General features: G+C 41.2%; 1 protein-coding gene across 5 annotated transcripts in view; it reads left to right on the forward strand.

The window, feature by feature from the left end:
• The window catches only part of LOC124282562 (rab11 family-interacting protein 4-like), a 140,829-nt gene that overhangs the window by 52,719 nt on the left and 71,335 nt on the right, over positions 1-16,775 (forward strand). For all 5 annotated transcript variants that reach the window (XM_046718567.1, XM_046718568.1, XM_046718571.1 and 2 more), the window contains 3 exons: positions 645-753; positions 1,997-2,091; positions 14,598-14,688. In XM_046718567.1, coding sequence (XP_046574523.1) covers positions 645-753; positions 1,997-2,091; positions 14,598-14,688 — 295 coding nt within the window. The remainder of the gene's footprint in view (positions 1-644; positions 754-1,996; positions 2,092-14,597; positions 14,689-16,775) is intronic.

Genomic DNA, 16,775 nt, shown 5'->3' on the forward strand with positions numbered 1-16,775 from the left:
GAATCACTGTTTGATGATAGAAAAATGTCATAAAACCTGATCGATAGTTTTTTACAATCAACCACGGGGTTAAAAAGGCCTCGGCTGATGAAACCGAAGCAGATGTTTGCACCAAACATAAAATATAAAAAATATGATGAGAAACGTTGTAGACGTTGGTGTTCAGTGGCCTTGGTTACTTTACGATTTCTGCCTGTATGCACGAGGCATAGGGTAAAGAACACTTTTGTCAAAATAATTAATCTCATTAAAGGCACATCTTTGTCCCAAACAACTTTAAGTGTTGTGGTTTATAAAAATGTTATGCACTATTACATATATGTGACATATGTTATATTTGGGACTACACTTTCTTAGTAAAGTACAGATTCTACAGAATCCAATGCGGGACTCTCAGAGTCAGTCACCTAATTGCAAGCACACAGAGTCAGATGCCTAACCCGCTCAGCCACCATGACTTTCACAAAAATGGAAGTCCGACAACTGGTAGTCCAGACTGTGGACTTTGTGTACCCCTCTGATAAGTATACATATATGTGTAGATAAATAACAGCCTCATGCTAAGTGGTTGTTATTTCAAAGGTTTGTAGCCAAACACAATTGTCAATAGCAAAGTGTTATTTGTAAATTTTGTGTTGGTCCAGGCAGCTTCAACGAGATTCGCATTCTCCCAACAGTACAAGGAGAAGTAGCTTTGGGTCAGATATAGTCTACGATGACATAGATGGCAACTTCCAAAACATAGATGACCGGGTGAGTGCTTATTGTGTTTTGTTAATGACCTGTACTCACAGACTCCTATGCAAGTAGGAATGGTTGAGCTTTGGCCATGATTTCAGCATCATACCATAAAAATATTTTCCATGATGTGTAACCTTTACATTCAGTTGTGAAAGCAGATGAGCATCATATTGGCCATCAATTGTCTGATCATTTGGAAGGTAGTCCACCAGTAGGATTCAGAAAACCTCAGACCTTGCCTTCTTTGTCAGAGGAAACACTAATAGTGGTGAACCCACTTTCATCCATGGTTACAAATGCCTCAACAGATCAGCTGTTGTGCTGTGTCTGCTGACAATAACTAGGGCCTAGATTTTCGAAGCTCTCTTAGCGCTAAGAGAGTCGTAAGTTAATGTTAATGTATGGCACTTACGACTGTTTTAGCGCTAAGAGAGCTTCGAAAATCTAGGCCCTGGAGCCTTCCTTATCAGGAAATAGAAATGGGTACCCAGAGTGCTGAAACCTTTGACATGCCAAGTTCATTCCTCACAATATCCTGAACTCTCTAAAGAAGGTAGCTAGATGTATTAGTTGTGACATGGTCAGTGGTAGGGCTTAACAGATATGTTCACTTTAGATTTTGTCCTTGTCGTGCCTGTGCCCTTATTTTTCTGAGAATGAATATTTGGATCAGAGAATTTCTTCTCGTTTCCAGGGTTGTGGGGTAGGCTAGTGGTTAAAGCGTTGGCTCGCCACGCTGAAGACCCGGGTTTGATTCCCCACATGGGTACAACGTGTGAAGGTCATTTCTTGTGTTTCCAGCTGTGATATTGCTGGAATATTGCTAAAAGTGGCATAAAACTTCTCACTCACTCATTCACTCACTCACTCCTATGTCTTTCACCTTTTAATGACATTTTGTCTCATGGAAGTCATAAGACTGGAGTGTCAGTTTACAGTCGTCAGTGTTTGTGCAGATACTTTTTGATTTTCAGTACTGACAGCAACATTTGCCATGTGTATGTCTTTGTTGACACTCTAATTATTGAGAACATACCCAGGTGAGCTATGGTGCTGTATGTATGGATGGATGTACAAATATTGCTGTTATTGTTCATTGTTGTAACTGTAAGCTGTGTGCCTGATAACTATACTTCAACTGTACTTAACATAGCTTCATACACATACAAAACTGATGTAATAGAAGCATCAGAACCATTTTTGTGCATGTTTATCAGTTGTATGAGTTAAAATACTTCTTTCTTTTTGCTCACAGATGAAGTATCTTGAATCCCAAATTCACAAGTTGTCTGACAATCAACTCACAACACACTCAACTTTGAAAAAAGAAAATTCTTCTCTCAAATCAAAGTAAGTGAATGTAACCATGTTGTGTTGGATATGGTTTAGTTGAAATTCTGATTCTACCTCTATAATTTCATTTTGTGATATGTAACATTTTAACAGCTTGATTAAGTCATTATTTTATTAGATGAATATTCCAACTGCCAGCTGTTAACGTGCATAGTTCTCAAGTCAAGTACTAGTTAGCCTGCATGTTGTGTGACTGTGTTGGCTTGTTTACTGTTTACTCTTGCTCTCAGCTTCATACACTCTAAATCATCTTGTGTTTATGATAATTCACAAGTGCATTTCACTGTAGCAGAATGTTGGTTGATGAAATCCATGTGTATTTGTAGTTTTCTGCATCTGTGTGCCAACACAGACTTTTGACATTTAGACAAAGACCAAAAGGATTGTTGGGTAGATATTATTATTAATGCTGATCTTATTCATACAATGACAATAAAAAGATAGCAACTGATACAAATGTGTTGTCTCGATATAAGGAAATATGGATTTCGTTTGTGAATTAAATTTTGTTGAATTAATATTATTTAGATTTAATCAAACAGAAATTAGAAGTATATAATATATAGAATTGTTCAGGCATCTTGTGAAAGATAATGTATGTGTAAACTTGTGTTGTGAAAAATGTGAATTTTTAAACTTATCCTATCTCACGGTATGCACTTCTCTCTCTTGATTCAACACTGAGTGGAACGATGTAAACTTTTTTCCCTAGGCCTCTTTTGTCCATCCGCCCAAGCACTCCATGCTACCCTCATTATATGACAGCTTCCTAGCTCTCATGCAAAGCATGCGGCATGCACCACTAGCTGCCCACGTGAATATCTCCGCATCATTATTCTCTTTCTTGTCACACACGAGTGTGGACGTATTTTGCTTTGCTCAACGTTTTCAACTTAGTCTACAACATGGGGAAAGTTGACCAGCCAAAGAAGAGGGAAAATGCTCCCGGTGTAATAAAGTGTTCTCCGCGAGTGATCCACATGGGTATTGTGCTGACTGTATGGGACAGTGTAAATGGGACTCTCGTTGCGATAAAATGCAAGGTTCTTGCCTTCGAGGCCTTTGGTGACTACACTCAGGCTTGCGCTTGTCGTGTTGCTGACAGGGCTCATTATGCCGCTTCACTTGACGGACCCAGTCCCTCCCAGTAAGGAAAGTTTAAGCGTCACAGTCCCCTCACTCGAATGAAGAGGATTTCATGAGAGCGTCGTCAGATTCTTACTTATCGGAAGACATTCAGCATTTGTTGGGCTCTCTACATTCCAACCCGAGTCCTTCGTCTTCGACCACGTCTCTGTCTCTCGTTCACCGGACCAGTTATCTCGTCAACCTGGCTTATCTGTTTCGGACAAGAATCAGCTGATCTCTACGCCTGACTGCGCAGAGTGCATGCGCAGAAGCCATTCTCGCTCTTGTCGTTCATCCAGTAGTGAGAGGAACCAGTCTACCTCGCCTCAACGCCTGTCAGTGGTTATTTAGCCGTCTCCTTCCCATTCGGCGAAAAAGAAGTGTGTCTTGCGTCCAGCTACCTCGATCTTCTGCTTCGCCGAAGCCTGCCAGATCGAATCACAGTTCGCCGAAACACGCTTTGCCTGTCCACTCCCCTCCACCTCGACTTTCGCCGGACTGTCCACCTTCCCCAGAATTAGACCAGCTCTCTACGAAACCGCTTTCGCCGAACTGGTCTTCATCGAAAGGCCAGCCTACGCTTTGGCATTCTCCGGATCGATCGTCTTTTAAACAGACTTCACCTAATTGAACTTCGTTGAATCAACGTTCGCAGAAATGGAAGACTTCTCTGAAACGGTATGTGATGAACCGACTTTCGCTGATACGGCTTTCTTCTAAGCGGTATTCAACGGAACGCCCTTCTCCGGATCATCTGTGTACTTCCCCGAACTCTGTTGGGTCCTACAGTCATGTCTCCTCAGCACGGACACGGCTTTCACCGAGTCATTTGAATCAGGCTCCTATTATTCTTCGGATTTGTTCACCGGATAGACCTGGTAGGTCTAGTTCACCGCCGAGACGCCACTCTTCGACTCGTTTGCATTCAACTAAGCAACGCCTCCATCTACTTTTTTGAGATCGGTTCTTCGATCGAAGTCACCTCCTGGGACCTCGTCTTCTCGTCAGCATGGGACTTCCACTTCTACGCACTTGACCCATCAACCTGGATCTCCTACACGATCGACTGCTGCCTATTGTTCAAGATCCAGGGATCATCATTCTCATTATGATACTTCCCCTCATTGTTCCCATGGTTCACCGAACTCATCCAAGTATCATCGTCGAACCGACTCGGTTGGCCGGTTCGCCGCGTCATCGTCGAACTAATTCTTCTGCACAGAATGGCTCATCTCCTCTGAACCACATCGCCGAACTGATTCACTACAACATCCCCGTACTAGTTAACCAGATCGATCTGCTCATCTCCGAACTAGTTCGTCGGGCCAAACTGAGTTGCCGCACCAGAACCGGATCACAGTACCGTTTCACATCTTACCTCGCCGAGCCAGATCACTTAACCGATCCTGATCATCGAACCGTGCCAGATCGCAGATCTAACAGCGTTCGCCGATCCGACAGCATTCACTAAACCATCAGTATTCACCAAACTGCCAGCATTGCCGAACCATGCCGCCTTTAAGGTACAGCAATATTGTTGGTTCAGTCGACACACTGGTCACTTGGTTACAGCTACAGCTATCTGGCGTAAGATCATACTCACTCACTCACCTATAGCTATCTTGAGCAAAATACCAGATGCTCTACTTAGTACATTCAACTTGACGGATCGGAACTTGTCAACACTGTTTTTTTACATGCTCATCGAGGATCATGACCTTGCATCTAGATACGGTCAATTATACCAGCTGTTAATTAAATTCTACCAGCTTTCAACATGATGTTAATATTCAGGGCATTTGTGATACGCTGAATTCCTCACCACAGAGTGGCATGCTCTTAGCATGACCATTCGACTTGGCTCTCCGGATTACCCTTTGGCATGTGAGGCGCTAGAAGATTTTAGTCACATGACTTATCCCACCTGGTACCCCCGTTCTGCTGATTGAACAGATGAAGTAGCTCTGTCAGTAGCGCAGACATCTAGATTACGCCGGCACTTGACGCTCTGACGATCCGTGATCTCCCAGACTTAGACTACGTGACCAGAGCTCATATCATTCCGGATTTATCTACCTTCCGATCTTCACCTTGATGAATTATTTGGTTTAGGAATCTACCCCTCAGCGTAGATATCAGCTCCACAACCACTCGTCTGTGCGTTACTAGACAGGCTTGCTATCCAGGAATTTTTCCGACGCTTCACTGAGTCCTGTTACTACAAACTACTCGTAACAGCATTATGGTGTAAAATCATTCCCTGATTTTTCATCTTCATCACCCTTCCTTTACATCAGCAAGCTTCTTGACAGATGGGTCAAGTTTCTGTGCATGGTACCAGTACTGATGTCTTGTCAAGTAGCTATCATCCCTTTGATATTACGGATTTGTGCCTTGCACGGTTCACCGAAGACCATTTTGTCCGAATTTTTGTCACTGTTGCATTGTGGGTACCATTTGCAAATGGTGGACTACCCCTTGTTTACCGGAGAATTATGATATTTAGAGTCACTATGATATACACTGACAGATCTGTCTAGGTCCTACAAGCGGATAGCAATCCCAGCCTTTATTGCCCGTGACGATGAACAGTGCCATTCCGGGTAAGAGTGATTATGTCGGGATTCGTCAGCCAGCCCAGAGAGACAGTTCACCGAGAGTTACTCAGCTTTCAACTTAAGCCCAAGTCCTCAGTTCAGAGGTCACTGCAGTTCTGCTCGCATGGTCCCCAGACACCTTTTTTACTGCCTTTGTCTCCCAGACGAACCTTCCCTGGCGTCGCCGGGCTTTTTTACCTTCGTCATTACAGCAACTTTATGAATGTTTTGGTAGATCGATGATCTCCATTCATCGAATCTACTAACTTTATCACTCCATCTGGCGGACCAATACTTCATTTGGTGAACCAACGTTCCTGAGATCACCGATTTTACGACCTTCATCACTCCGTGCACAGTGTGAATGTTCCTGTAGATTGACTGACAATGTCTATGCGCCGACTCTACTATATTCAGCACTCGGTCAGTGCTGCCATTGTAGCTTGACTATTTAAACGTTCCTATCTCAGGAGAGATATCCCTACATCAGTAACAAGAGTTCCTAGGTCTCCTTACCTCAGCACTAGCCTTCACTTACAGAGGTCAACTTTAGGCGCTACTTCACCTTCGAAGCTGCATTGATGATTGTGTTATAGGGACTAATTTAGGACAGCCATCGTCCAAATATTTAAAAAGTCCAAAACTATGTACTCAAGACATGTGAGACTTTATTGTAATATATATATGACGCTAACCTGTATTTTTAATCACTACTGTACATCCTTATCACTACCGCATTGTAAATTGACTTGTCACTCCATTAATTATTGTATAAGACATTTATAACTTTCATTGGTAATCCCCCTTGGCCGTGTCTGCCATCACATCAACTGGTCAAGGAAGTGCTATTGTTTTTCTGTCTGTCCATTGATGAATCGTCGCCTGTCCATTGTTGTCAAAAACTGTATATATACTTAGTATGCTCACATCTAGACAGTGAAGGAGTACGAGTTCGGTATTTGGACTGTCTTTTGGGACGACCACGAGCAGGATAATGCCGCTCGTAGGAAACACCTGGGATTGAGCAGGTACTCCGCTCACCTCGCTCGTGTCTTGTGTATTTGTTTGTCATGTACTAAAGACGTTTGAACTCAACTATGCCTTCGTCTTCATCAACGCACACTTCATCCTAATTATGATCTAATTCCCCAGTTGACGCATATCCACACGTTGACAATTTGGTGTTAGAATCCGGGTAGAGTAACTTTTTAGCTTACTCCCGATCTAGAAAACCTCACTATGTGCCTATCATTAACATGATGTATCAAGGATGATTCTCCAAGTTCTACGTCTACTTGAGGAGATTACAAGCATCTTGATCAACATGGATCCTCAACGCCGCCATCTTCACTGGTGCATCATACAACAACCACCTAATGGACAACCTCCAAGTTAAGGATGAAACACACAGATACCACAGTCCAAGAAAGTACTTGTGTCTCTCCCACCGAGATCTGATCACAGCCATCAATATGGAGATCCTGTATTCATACAGAAGATACCTCAAGGACATCTTCAAGATGGACATTGTGTACAACAGAACTCATCAGGACCTACTTATCTGTGTGTTGTTAAATGGACTCAGTTCAGGATATACAATGTGTTACTATTGATAAGTACAACCAGGTATGTTAGATCACGCATCATGCATGTGAACAATGTGCACCAAATTATTTCTGAAAAATTAAGTCAGAATAGGGATATTCTTGGGCCCAGCCACCCACAGACGCACATGTATATTATGTGTCAGTATTAAGAAGACATTGACAGCGAAGTAATATTCAGCATATTAGAGTTTGAAGTCAGAGTAGGATTTATTGTTATTTTTTTCTCATTGGGCATAGCACCCACAATATATTGGCAAGCTCCGTCACAGACACGGGGAAGAGCACCCATTGTAGGATTATTATTTTTTTATTGGGCATAACACCCACACTACATAGGCAAGCTCCGTCACTGACACGGGAAGAGCACCCATCGTACTTAAACGGGCAACAGTACCCACAAGTACCGTCTGAGACGCGGGGTAAAGTTAGACTCCTGGTTTCAAATTTCTTAGTGTGAAATATTTGCTGAAATGTTTAATGTGTACTTTTTTATGACACTAATTATTATCATTATTTGGTACGGAGCCTCACCTCCCGATTTCAAAGATATTTTCCAAAGTAGTAAATACCTGGATGTGACATGTACATTACAAAGATCATTTGATTATTTTTCTGATAAGTCAGACTGGCAAGATGATCACTCTTTTACCTTAATTGCATAGATATATTTGTTGCACGGAATTTCAACGAAATCAAGAATTGTTCCTTAGTGATTATTTACTGATCTGAACTGTTGGTTTTATATAGCTTCACTCCTATCAGTTTGGACTCAATTTATTTAAGCTTGGGGTCCAAGCTTTACGGAGCAGAGGGAAGTTGTTATAGGGACTAATTTAGGACAGCCATCGTCCAAATATTTAAAAAAGTCCAAAACTATGTACTCAAGACATGTGAGACTTTATTGTAATATATATATGACGCTAACCTGTATTTTTAATCACTACTGTACATCCTTATCACTACCGCATTGTAAATTGACTTGTCACTCCATTAATTATTGTATAAGACATTTATAACTTTCATTGGTAATCCCCCTTGGCCGTGTCTGCCATCACATCAACTGGTCAAGGAAGTGCTATTGTTTTTCTGTCTGTCCATTGATGAATCGTCGCCTGTCCATTGTTGTCAAAAACTGTATATATACTTAGTATGCTCACATCTAGACAGTGAAGGAGTACGAGTTCGGTATTTGGACTGTCTGTTGGGACGACCACGAGCAGGATAATGCCGTTCGTAGGAAACGCCCTGGGGTTGAGCAGGTACTCCGCTCACCTCGCTCGTGTCTTGTGTATTTGTTTGTCATGTACTAAAGACGTTTGAACTCAACTATGCCTTCGTCTTCATCAACGCACACTTCATCCTAATTATGAGCTAATTCCCCAGTTGATGCATATCCACGTGTTGACAATTGCATCCAGGCACAACAGGATTCATTTGTACTTCTTCGCCAACTGCAGTTCACCACCATGCTGCTCCGGCAGTTAGTGTGGCTATTGTACGTTGTGGAATCGAAACTAACATTGATCCAGAGACCCCACTTCATCAATACATAGTTTGACACCAGTCAAGGGATGATGTTCACCCTTCAAGACAGGTGAATGAAGACCTAGCGATGTGTTGCTCCAGTGCTATCTCAGTGGCAGGAGCTACTAGGCTTTCTGATGTCAGATCAAGCCCTAACGTACAGAGTTCAGCTTCAGCCGTTACTACACTTATTGTGCCCGTACCTTCAGGCTGACAATCCCAAGGAACTGATTCATCTGGGTTCGAATCCCCCACATAATACCCTTTTATCCTCCAACCCGTAGCTCACTTAAGGCTGACCAGTTCATTTTGGGGAAGAAATAACCAAGATAGACTTGTTGTTAAGGCCTGCATTACACGGACAATTTTATTAACATTAATCTTTCAAGAAATTTGATAAACACTGCACTCAAGCGGAAATTATTACACATGTTATGTCGTTTGATCTTCAATTGATAATATCTTTATGACATAACATTTTCTCTTTCCCAAAGGTGGGTGACCGTAATAACGCCAGTATAGTGGAACACTATTCCCCACCAGCAGACAGCCTTGGGGAAGTGATCTTATCAATACGTAATATGACACCTCCTTATTGGTTACTATAAGCCTAGCTGTTGCTAAAATAACGATAGTTTTCTGTTCTATTTTCCACCTTCATGCTACTCCCACTCGTAAGTCTCACTCTTCCTGTGTGATTAGTAGTATGATCACTGTCCATCAAACATAACATTTGCAAATGTCTGACGTACTTGTTCAATGTCTTTCTAACACTATACCCGTAAAGGTCCGGGTTAGAATATTGATCTTCAGTAACCCATCCTTGTTGTAAGAGGCAACTAACGGGATCGGGTGGTCAGGCTCGCTGACTTGTTTGTCCCAATTACGCAGATGGATGCTCATGCTGTTGATCACTGGATTGTCTGGTCCAGACTTGATTATTTACAGACTGCCTCCATATAGCTGGAATATTGCTCAGTGTGGCGTAAAACTCACTCACTCACTTTCTAACACTAAGTCAAATATCCTTATGACACTTCTTCCATACCCACGAAATTTACACTTTTCACCATATTTTCGTTTTAATGTCCACACGTTTTCTGAAAGAAGCATGTTGTAACGTCGATTCCTGCAACACAGGCTCCGGGATCCTATCCAGTTAGTCCCTCACCTCGCCATTGTGAGCTGAAATTAAAAAACAAACAGCGGAAGCTTCTTCTTCCCAACGTAATGTGTTCTATTTCTCTTTTCATAAATAATTCAACCTCAAAGTAATTGAACTTATAACATATATACATCCATAAGCTTCTATGCTTATTAATCGACAGACATACAATCCTTCTTTGTCATCGGAGTATTTATCAAGTATTATAATTGTGTAAGGAGTTCATCTGACTAGAAACTACCGGTAATAGCATGACAGCATTTCATATAGAGCCTGATGCTTTTATAGTCTATGCGAATAAAAGCCAGTTCTTTAATAAGATGAGAGATGCCCAGCCATATTTGCCCATGCTAAAAACGTCCAGTTCTATCTTGTTTAGCTGTGCTCTTCTAATCGTCTAACTTTTGCATATTTTGGCATACCGACACAACATCATTGTATCAAACAGATTTACAATTGTGACCGGATATAGGACTTGAAAGCGTCTGATCTCCATCTCACCTCTCTGCCGAATTTTCGCATCAGACCAACCTTTTTGCGCTGCTGAACTTGCTGCCCTATTCTAAAACTGTGCCCTTTGTACTTGGTAGAATCCAGATGAATGAAGTTAAGAATATTCTTCAGCGTCTGATTAAGTTTGGATCTTGCTATCGGACGAAAGCTATTATCACAAAACATTGGTCCCGGGGTCTGCATCCTCCACTTCAGGTAATCACGTAGTGCCGCCACCAGACAAAGCTGATTCGCTAAACGATCCAACGTCACCACTGTAAGCAAATTTGACTTATTATGTTTACAGTTTGATATGCTTATGTACGCTGCATTATCGGAGAAAGAGACGTCTTGCACCTGCAAAGATGCCACCCCTCCCTGACACTGCACTGTAAGCTCTCCAACCCGGAAGAACCCATAAAACGCGACTAGGAACATTGCCCGAAATAATTATCATCCGAATGGTTTACTGATAACGTTGTCGAACACCCTTATCATTTCTGCCAAGATTTCTTCCGTAATAGGCAACCTATTCTCGATTATACCTTGCATCCGGTTAGCCCCTTGAAGCAATTTCTGAACAAGAAACCCAACACAGATATATATGTTCGCATCACAGCAGGGGAGAATCTTCTATGAAACATGTAAGCCACGAAATATGACCAGTTTGATGATGCTATCAGTAGCTCAGCCTCCTTTTTCAAACAGTCTCTACAATATCAAACGAATAATTCCCATGCTCTAATATACGTGGACTGACTATTAACGCTGAGCTGTGTGCCCAGTAATGTGCCTATGTGAACCGAAAGTTGTCTGGTAGTAGGGATGGACGAATTTGTGTTTTTTACCTGTATGCCCAAACTCCCGATTGAGGAATTTTGTGATCTGCAACCGAGACAGCAGGTCCGCTGAAGTGTCCCGGCAAAGTTCCATAAGCCCATTCAATTTAATACCAAGCCATAACCTGTAGATGCATCTGTAAATAATTGTAGCGAGGTATGGGACTGCCAAAGCATTATAGCTTTTCCATTATGATTGCTCACCAAACCTAACCATAACCTCAAATCTTCCCTAGCTTCTTTGTTCAATCTGATCCTATGATGGCGCCTACTCACACCACATGTCAAATCAAACAACCTTCGTAAGAATGCCCTACCCGATACAATTACCTTACAGGTGAAGTTTAAGTAAATTATGCTTGACTACCGTTGCAGAGTATAAATGTACTTCTATTTGATAAACTTGTTAGACTAGGGAAGGGGGATAACATTTAGACGCTAGTCTATAAATCTTGGCGATTTATTGTTAATAATTGGTAATTGTTTAGTTACCTACAGGGAAAGGAGTTAAAGCTTTTAAACTGTCAAGCAACTACTTATTCCATATATACCATAGTCACTATACTACATCAGAAAGTGTGTCCCCTCCAAACCAACATTTCGCTTTCATACAGCTTTCATGTGTACTGCATTCCACATCCCATACCAACTTTAGTATATACGTGTATTATTATAACAACCTCCGAATATTCCAGTGAATTACTGCAATTAATCATAATAAACAATCTATACAATATAAGTGCATTATCAAACAAATCTGATTAGATCAATCACTGGCATCAAATTCGAAACAAACCTCCGGCTAGACTTACAGCTAGTCTCATAATGTATTGCCATCAACATACTAGACCATCGCTAGTAAATCAGTGCATTCATAAAACAAAATCTCACTAGACCCACCCGCTAGTCTTAAAACCAAGCAAACATCTGACTAGAACTAGAGCTAGTCTCATAATATATTGTAGTCATCATACTAGACCATCGCTAGTATATCAGTGCATTCATAAAAAACAAAATCTGACTAGATCCAAAGCTAGTCTCAAACTGAAGAAAACATCCGACTAGCACTAGAGCTAGTCTCTTAAAGCTTAGATGCAACCAACAAATAAACATAATTAAAACACAATTATCATTTATTCATGACATATAATATACATGGCTGATTATGAAAAAACAAATAAACAAAATTATAAGCGTACAATCGCAAATCGAAAGTGCAATATTTTGTACTTGAGGTTACTACCCTCGAAACGAGGCACCCGGGATACTGAACTCAGTCAGAGCGGGTGGGCGTACACTGAAGTGTAATGAAGTCTTTCATTGGCTGGTTCATTTGCCGATACGCTTAGGGCTCTTTATGTGTGTATAGAGATGTTGGGTTTTGTAAATACATGCTCATTTTTTGTATATAACATTTTGCAATCAACAGACATTATAACATGTCATGTGTATTAATTTGCCTCATGAAGTCTGTCCAATGAGAAGACATTAAGACAATAGGTCTCTTCCAAAAATGGAACTAATCCAATGTGTGACTCATATTGCAAGACATACAAGTATCAAAGAGAACAACTTTCCTACTTGCGGTGTCAACAACATCAGTATTCCACATTTTTCATCCCACACTCATACTCCAGATTGGAGTACGATATCCAGAGATGTTCCCTGGCTTTGATTCACAAATGATAGGTGGATTGGATGACAAATCATGCATCCGTAAATGTTATGCTAGCACACGACCCATAAGCTCCAGTCTTTAAAAAACATAAGTATTTTGTGGTCTATTTGCACAGAATCATATGCAAACCACAGTGAAATTTACTCCTGTGAAATTCTCAGCTGCATGAGCAAAGTTTAAAGAAAGTTTATGAATGTCGGCACATGTAAACAAATACATGTGTTGATTTAAATTAGTTGGAGTTGAGATAGTGTGTGGATATTTAGTTTGAAGGTCAGGCCTCTAGAATGGTCACTTTTCTCCAAACCCCTGAGTGAATTAATCAATTTTCTTGTTATTGGATATAGAAACGAGTTCCGGCCGGCCGTCCGTGGGTCCGTCACACTTTTTCCGGAGCAGATCTCCTAAACTATACGTGCTAGCTTCATCAAACTTGGTACACATATCAAGCATGATCCCTAGATGTTCCTTATGGGTGTTAGACCCAGATATGAATTGTATTTTTTGTTGTTTCCATGGAAACGTGACTTTGGCTGTGACTATGAGGATGTAATTTTGTCCGGAGCAGATCTTCCAAACTATACATGCTAGCTTCATCAAACTTGGTACACATATCAAGCATGATCCCTAGATGTGCCTTTTTGGGGGTTAGACCCAGATGAATTTAGTTTTTTGCTGTTTCCATGGAAACATGACTTAGGCTGTGACTATGAGGATGTCATCTTGTCCGGAGTAGGTCTTCCAAACTATACATGCTAGCTTCATCAAACTTGGTACACATATCAAGCATGATCCCTAGATGTGCCTTTTGGGGGTTAGACCCAGATATGGATTTTATTTTTAGCTGTTTCCATGGAAACGTGACTTAGGCTGTGACTATGAGGATGTCATCTTGTCCGGAGCAGATCTCCTAAACTATACATGCTAGCTTTTTCAAACTTGGTACACATATCAAGCATGATCCCTAGATGTGCCTTTTGGGCTTGAGATGTAAAACTTTCGGTTTTCAAGTTGTCGTCCATTAGACAGAAACTACATATTTCTGTTCATTAATATAGGTAGTGGCATGGGATGTACTGCATTGAGCATGGGTATTTTTCAAAATAAGAAATGATGCCATTAGACTTGAAGTGCATAAAACTTCACAGTAAGGTAGTTAGATGCATAGGACTGTGTCGCCAGAGCAGAAGTGATGTCATTAAAATGGAATTGCTTAGAACTTTGTTGTAAAAGTAGTTATTAGCACATGACTTTCTGTTTCAACTTAAAGTGCATTAGGAATACTATGTTACAAATCATAAACTCTGAAATAATTATATTGAATGAGAAGTATTTTTTTATTCTCAATGAAGGTAGTTATAGGGTATTCAAAAAATTGGTGGGTATTGGTGTACTTCCATTATTGCATGCATTGCAAATCCTTCTAGTTTCACTGTTTCTTAAGATCTCCAGATATGCATGTCATTGTTTCAGAGTACATGACCTTGAGGCCCAGCTACAGCTGATGGATGTTAGAACAGAGGAGAGACTGAATGAGGAACGTCACAAACACCAAGAATATATTGTGAGTGGGTCCAACTACCTGTACTGATATGAATATATATATAATACATCTTTAAGTGATGCTTGGTGGTTTTCAGAGCATATCCCAAAAGCTTTTCAATATCTATCAACAAAACTTGGCAGATATATGAGACAGCTCCCAAAGTGGTGCCTTTTGCTCTTTGTGGATTTCTGGCATTTATATTTTTCTCGGTTTCCATGGAAACAATTTGGACTTAGTCTCAAAAGGGAGGGTTGGGCTTCGTTTTTCTGAGCACAACACAAAAACCAGTCAATATATTACAACAAAAATTGGTAGATATATCAAACTGAACCTAAAGTGGTGCCTTTCGCTATTTACACATTTATGGCATTTTTTTTCCTTGGATTCCCTGGAAACGAATTGGACTTAGTCTAAAAAGATCAAGTTGGACTTTAAGTAAGTGTCAGATGATTTGTTCTTTCAAATTTGGGGGCCTGGGGGGGATTTGTCATCTTCTGATGACTCTTGTTGGTCTTGCAAATTATTAGTTAAAACCACAGAGGCTTGTAACGCACGAAACTAGCATCAAGGTTACCAAGGGTACGTTTGATAACGAGAATGGCGTGGTGACGTCAATACAGTGTACCTCTTAATGAAACCGGTTTGGGTTTGAAAGCATAAAATAACAAAAATACGCTATTTTGTCAGATTTATGCAGGTAAGACGTGGGTAATAAATAGAATACCACTCTCGGTCTCATTACATACAAATCATACGAAACTCGTGACCTTCCTATAGTATCTGACCTCACTTTCACTCAGTCAGATACCATAGGAAAGACACTCGTTTTGTATAATTTGTATGTAATGAGACCTTGTGCTGTAATCTCTATATATCTCATATTTGATAATGTGTGTATAAAATGTAATATGTTACGAATTTTCTACCTCTTTTACATCATTGCCACAAATCTTGTATTTTGACTGACATTCCACAAATCCAGTTTCAGGTTTTGACAAACTTTCAAATGTACCTAATTATTTGTTCTTACTACAGTTGTTCCATGTGCACAAGTGGAAAAGCCCACTTACCACCCATATTACACAGCCTTCCCCCTTGCTCTTCTGTAGTCACTCCAGTCAAGATTGTTTCAGTTCAGTTATTGGCTGTGCAAGGAACATGTTATGCAATTGTTGGTTTTGGTGTTGCTGTGTCATGATACCATCTGTACAGAAGTTAAGATGTGTAACCTCTGTACCAGGCAGTTTTTTGTTAAGATTGCCGATGCCATTACAAAGGCCAAGTTCAAATAAGAGGCATAGATTAAGGTGATGATGTCTCAACCTGACACATCTCAAGTTTCGCCTGACATCTCTGACCTGCCTGCATTACTCAAGACACCCTTCCTGAAGGATCAAGTCACAAAATTGTTAGACTTATCCTATGTCACAGTATGCACCTCTCCTCTTCTTCTACGACCATGTGTGGAAACGTGCTGAAGGCTAAGTTGAATCAAATCTTGCTGGCCTCTGACCCGCCCTGACCTCTGCCCCCACTCCGACATCAGCACCTGTCAATCATCTCCGTAAGCATGCAGCTCGTTCAGATGATCATGTGACTACCTGTGCCTGTCATTCTCTTTCTTGTCGCTACGTCGTGTGGACGTGTGTTGTTCTCTCAGTTAGACATTATTTGATTGTCAAGATGGGAAATAAATGGAATCAAAGTTCTTCTAAGAAACGCTGTGGTACCTAGTGCTAACAACCTCTGTAGCACAGTCTCGGCCTTCTACCTTGGCAGGTGGTTGTTTCCAGTGCGCCGCTTTGGTTGAGTGCTCCACCCCCTCTGCTATGGTGGGTTCGATTGGTGAAAGCGTTCACTCTCATGTGGCGAGTGCAGTCAGTTCGGCGCTTTCAACCACACGGGATCAGTTCGGCGCTTCAACCTATGCGTCGCTTGCTTCCAATGCATCGTTTTGTTCCAGTTCAGTGCTCTCATATCTTTCTGTGGTGACATCAGCCATGACGGTAGCATCAAGTGCGGAGCTTTCAACACCTTTCCCGTACCTTGCAGGCGCATTCGATTGGATCAACACTTCAGCCTAGAGTGCCTTTTCGATTGGATCG

Source organism: Haliotis rubra, unplaced genomic scaffold (assembly GCF_003918875.1).
Source record: "Haliotis rubra isolate DU_JTF1 unplaced genomic scaffold, ASM391887v1 Scf30, whole genome shotgun sequence".
Classification (NCBI taxonomy): domain Eukaryota; kingdom Metazoa; phylum Mollusca; class Gastropoda; order Lepetellida; family Haliotidae; genus Haliotis; species Haliotis rubra.